The sequence below is a fragment of the Heterodontus francisci genome, chromosome 10 (genome assembly GCF_036365525.1).
Source record: "Heterodontus francisci isolate sHetFra1 chromosome 10, sHetFra1.hap1, whole genome shotgun sequence".
In the NCBI taxonomy this organism is placed as follows: domain Eukaryota; kingdom Metazoa; phylum Chordata; class Chondrichthyes; order Heterodontiformes; family Heterodontidae; genus Heterodontus; species Heterodontus francisci.
In genome coordinates, this window is record NC_090380.1 from 13,417,083 (window position 1) to 13,423,082 (window position 6,000).

Genomic DNA, 6,000 nt, shown 5'->3' on the forward strand with positions numbered 1-6,000 from the left:
AACTGGAAAAAACTAAGGGAAACAGTTACCAGGCTGAAATTTCGGCCATAAACAATGGCAGCCCGCATGTGCGGGCTGTACTTCGCAGAGCCAGCGCGATATTAAATGTGGTGGCTCATTTAAATGCCCTCGATGACCTAAAGGGGCAGGCAGTCCGTCCCAAGCCACTGCGCAGGCACCGAAGCCATTTTTAAAGGGCTTCGAGCCCTACATTACAATTTAAAAATATTTAAAGAAAAATAACTTTAAAATATTAAATAAAGTTATCCCGACACTCTCTCACCCTCCCTCCCATGACCATTAAATGAATTACTTGCCCTCTACCCGCCAAAACACTTACCTTGTGCTCCCGTCCTTTCCACGCCAAAATTCAAAAACTTTAAACTTTACCCCTTCCTTCACCCCCTAGACCAATTAGATAAGTTTCACCCCCTTCTCCTCCCCTCCCACCCAGAACCCATCCCCCCCTCACCTCCAGTGTTCCGCCTCAGATCGCCAGACGGGGATCCGAAGGCGCGGGAGTGCTGGCCACCGGCACGAATACCGCACCAGGACTGATGGTGGGAGTGGGTAAGTAATTCATTCATTTTTTGTAATAAATTAACATATTTAAATTTTGACCCTGTCACTGAGCGGCAGGTGCAGGGAGGGGGGGCCTTGCCGCTGCTGGCAATATGGGGCCGGGCCTTCCTGGCGCGAGGCCAATCCAGTTACCCCCCACCCCGCCACGATTCCTGATGTCGGGGGGGGCTGTAAAATCCAGCCCACCATCTCAAATCCAAAACCTCTATCATCTCAGATCCAAAACCCTCTATCATCTCAAATCCAAAACCTCTATCATCTCAGATCCAAAACCTCTATCATCTCAGATCCAAAACCCTCTATCATCTCAAATCCAAAACCTCTATCATCTCAAATCCAAAACCTCTATCATCTCAGATCCAAAACCTCTATCATCTCACATCCATAAACCTCTATCATCTCAAATCCAAAACCTCTATCATCTCAAATCCAAAACCTCTATCATCTCAGATCCAAAACCTCTATCATCTCAGATCCAAAACCTCTATCATCTCAAATCCAAAACCTCTATCATCTCAAATCCAAAACCTCTATCATCTCAGATCCAAAACCTCTATCATCTCAAATCCAAAACCTCTATCATCTCAGCTTCAAAACCTCTATCATTTCAAATCCAAAACCTCTATCATCTCAAATCCAAAACCTCTATCATCTCAAATCCAAAACCTCTATCATCTCACATCCAAAACCTCTATCATCTCAGATCCAAAAACCTCTATCATCTCAAATCCAAAACCTCTATCATCTCAAATCCAAAACCTCTATCATCTCAGATCCAAAACCTCTATCATCTCAAATCCAAAACCTCTATCATCTCAAATCCAAAACCTCTATCATCTCAGCTTCAAAACCTCTATCATCTCAAATCCAAAACCTCTATCATCTCAAATCCAAAACCTCTATCATCTCAAATCCAAAACCTCTATCATCTCAAATCCAAAACCTCTATCATCTCAAATCCAAAACCTCTATCATCTCAAATCCAAAACTTCTATCATCTCAAATCCAAAACCTCTATCATCTCAAATCCAAAACCTCTATCATCTCAGCTTCAAAACCTCTATCATCTCAGATCCAAAAACCTCTATCATCTCAAATCCAAAACCTCTATCATCTCAGCTTCAAAACCTCTATCATTTCAAATCCAAAACCTCTATCATCTCAAATCCAAAACCTCTATCATCTCAAATCCAAAACCTCTATCATCTCACATCCAAAACCTCTATCATCTCAGATCCAAAAACCTCTATCATCTCAAATCCAAAACCTCTATCATCTCAAATCCAAAACCTCTATCATCTCAGATCCAAAACCTCTATCATCTCAAATCCAAAACCTCTATCATCTCAAATCCAAAACCTCTATCATCTCAGCTTCAAAACCTCTATCATCTCAAATCCAAAACCTCGATCATCTCAAATCCAAAACCTCTATCATCTCAAATCCAAAACCTCTATCATCTCAAATCCAAAACCTCTATCATCTCAAATCCAAAACTTCTATCATCTCAAATCCAAAACCTCTATCATCTCAAATCCAAAACCTCTATCATCTCAGCTTCAAAACCTCTATCATCTCAAATCCAAAACCTCTATCATCTCAAATCCAAAACCTCTATCATCTCAAATCCAAAACCTCTATCATCTCAGATCCAAAACCTCTATCATCTCAGATCCAAAACCTCTATCATCTCAAATCCAAAACCTCTATCATCTCAAATCCAAAACTTCTATCATCTCAAATCCAAAACCTCTATCATCTCAAATCCAAAACCTCTATCATCTCAGATCCAAAACCTCTATCATCTCAAATCCAAAACCTCTATCATCTCAGCTTCAAAACCTCTATCATCTCAAATCCAAAACCTCTATCATCTCAAATCCAAAACCTCTATCATCTCAAATCCAAAACCTCTATCATCTCAGATCCAAAAGTTCTGCTTTTGCCTGCGATTCATATTTCCAAGTTTTAACCATCGGTACCAAGAAAAGCTCAGGCAGTATTTCTGACAGCGATAGAAGGAAAATCAGATGTGAATCACCCCAAACAATTGCGCAGAAGGAAAGTATGATTCAGATATGTAGATTTGTGCATTATTTGTAAATAATGATAAACATTCATACGCTCTCATTTACTTTGTCTTACAGAAATCTTCCAATAATAATGAACTGGGTGAAGTCTCAGAAGCCTGGTGTAAATGGTGTCAACATCATCACCTCGGACTTTGTGGAACTGGTTGACTTTACTACAACTGTGATCAAGCTAAATAACTTGCTCCTGCATGACAGGACTAAACACCTGCAAGTTTAGCACGCTTCCTTATTTTAGCCAGGATCGAAGGTTACATGTTGTCGCCTATGTAATTGCACATAGATAGCCAAGAGCAAATGTAGTTTCCAGGCACAGCGGGATTAGAGAGTGGGGGCTGATAGGACCAATGCAGGCTGATGTCATTCAGCTCCCATTTTAAAGTCATACATTCTGTCCTGATTGTATTTCTGTAAAAAAAAAATCCTATTTCCCAACTTATAATGGGAATGACCTATGAAAGCTAGTCACATCATAGTTACAGTGTACTGGTGGCACTGGAGTGCCTCCACTGGTGGGAGGATGTAATTCCAGTGTGACAAGTTTACATAGGCAGGGTCTATTACAAATGTGGACATAGAAATTTATAATAGAAAAAGATAATGGATGTAAGGATTTTAATATATATTTATATATAGAAATGGCAGTGATTATTACTATTAAAACCACAGAGTGTTTTTGAAAAGGTGCTTTGGAAAATTAATATTTTAACAAATTTAATTTGCATTGTGTGAAAATTACACTCTAACTTTGCTTAAATTTTCCATCACTAGTTATAATTTGGGCATTTGTGTGTATATATAGTCAAATTAAAGTTTAAAGACCAACAAATTGACTAGAGAATATGGCTGATTGCCTCATCTCAGATACTTTAAATTCTTAAATTTTATTAAAAGGAGTACAATCAAAATGAATGTAAAATCGATATGCTGCGGTGGAGTAAATTAGCTCCAGGATGAATTGGAATGGGATTGTGTCCTGTCAAATCCAATATGATCCAATAAGAATGTCTTTTTTGGATGCATTTGCAGTGCAGCGCCGGCCAATAACTGTATCACCTTGCAGAGTCGGAGACAGCTCCCTTGGCTGGTGCTTGGGAACACTGGATTGCATAAGAGACGAGGAGAGGAAAGTTGGCTGGGTTCCTTTCTGGTCCATCTCTTGAGTGTAAACTAAGAAAATATTTGCATTGTCTGTTAACCGGTTGTGTTCGGAATATTCGCTCTTTGCATTTAGCAACATGGAGGTTCATTGATCATAAAACTGTCTTAAGCAATGCTTTAAGTTAGCTTTTCCCATGGGGATTAGCATTCCTGCCTCACAGCAGGGGTGTATGTTGGCTGAACTATCTCTGAGAGTTAGGAAGGAGGCAAAGGTATGTGGCTCTTTTTGCGTTCAACCTTTACAATGATGTTGATGAAGTCGGAATGGATACCTCCAGATGAAGAGTTAGCAATGGCACAGGAGCAATGGGCTGAATGGCCTTTTTCTGTGCTGTGAATTCTATGAAATTGATTTGCAATGTGATGATGCATTCAGTTTAGTTTAGTTTAGAGATACAGCACTGAAACAGGCCCTTCGGCCCACCGAGTCTGTGCCGACCATCAACCACCCATTTATACTAATCCTACACTAATCCCATATCCCTACCACATCCCCACCTGTCCCTATATTTCCCTACCACCTACCTATACTAGGGGCAATTTATAATGGCCAATTAACCTATCAACCTGCAAGTCTTTGGCTGTGGGAGGAAACCGGAGCACCCGGAGGAAACCCACGCAAACACAGGGAGAACTTGCAAACTCCACACAGGCAGTACCCAGAATTGAACCCGGGTCGCTGGAGCTGTGAGGCTGCGGTGCTAACCACTGCGCCACTGTGCCGCCCTAAATTCAGTTAAATTTATGTCATTGTGTCAAATATTTACCATTTCAAAGCAAAATTGCCACATTCTTTTTCATGAAGGGTTGACCCTTAAGCAATGAACAGATGCTGGGCGGTGAGTTAATACTAGTGAAGGAGTTTCAAATGCAGGAGATGCATTCCTGTTTGTGACATTTCTTTAACTCCTACATCTGTGGCTTTTACCGAGCTGTGCAATCACAAGAAGGAATGTTGGGACTGATTTTCTGAATGTGCCCGACTGTTGCCATGATGTCCCCTGTAGTCTCGCCCCCACCCCACGGGGAATTCCAGGCGCCCTGCCCACAGTGATCATCCATTAATGCCAGTGGACAGGAAATCGTGGGCCCACACAGCCTTGATTCCCGAGAGGCACAACTGGAAGGTGAAGCTTCAGTGCTGGGATTTAGGGTCACTGACTCTTGTTGGGCATATTGAGGGAGATTTTGTCATGTGACCTCCTGCTTCCAGTCCCTCCGTCCCCATGCTCTTCTGCCATTGGGCACCCAAGATGCCCATCCTCGTGACGCTCCGCCTTCCCTTGCCAATTGGAAAGCAAACAGGCTCTGCGTTACCTGATTGAATAACTCCTGGCTGTCAAACGGTCTTGTTTTTCTCCATCGCTGATATTTTAATAACTAAATAAATGAAAGTATTCAAACAAAATGAAAAAAAGCACCATTTTTTTTAAACAACTGCGCCCCCCCCCCCCCCCTCATGATATTTCTCCTGGGTTGCTCATAGCAGTGTCTTCAATTGCTGCAGACTACAGGGAGATCCGAGAGGCATTCCACATTCAAAACAAAAAATCAGCTCCGATTGGAGCAACTGTAAAATAAAATCATAGAAGATAGAAATTAGAGTTCAAAGCCAACGGACCAATCAATGTACTGTCTGAAACCCTTTCATATTCAACACTGGGAGAAAACACTTGAAATTAATCAGCATTGACCACTGGAGTTGTATTATGTTTCTATCATTTCACAAGTAATTTCTGGTGTTTACATAGTAGTTGTTGACCCTTGAAGAATCAAATGTTTATACATGATAGTTGTCTTAAAGAAATTGATTTCAGGAACATTATTGATTGTGAATTTGAAATTACTTAAGGTTTCCATGTATAGTAAAAAGATGTTTGCTGTAAATTTCTCCTATTTGTACACATGAACTGAAAAATTACTTCCTGGTCATGCAAATAAATATTTTAGAGGGCAGTGGGAGAAACTGTTAAATTCCTGCTTTTTTTGGTTCTTTGTTCACTGTTACAAATTCCAGGTGTGCTCTGGAAATTCTGCCAGGTTTCCCGTCACTGATTTATCACATAAGCCAATGCCACTATGATCAGCAGTTTATCTCCCTATCTCTGTAACTTGCTCCAGCCCTACAATCAACAATAACAACTTATACTAATACAGCACCTTTAAT

At 40.8% G+C, this 6,000-nt stretch overlaps 1 protein-coding gene across 1 annotated transcript in view; it reads left to right on the forward strand.

Moving 5' to 3' along the window:
* plcxd2 (phosphatidylinositol-specific phospholipase C, X domain containing 2) overlaps nt 1-5,785 on the forward strand; it is a 67,554-nt gene extending 61,769 nt beyond the window's left edge. Inside the window, exon 4 of the mRNA XM_068040124.1 lies at nt 2,730-5,785. Within this exon, the coding sequence (XP_067896225.1) occupies nt 2,730-2,892 (163 nt within the window). The 3' untranslated portion in view covers nt 2,893-5,785. The remainder of the gene's footprint in view (nt 1-2,729) is intronic.
* Nucleotides 5,786-6,000: the final 215 nt, after the last annotated feature.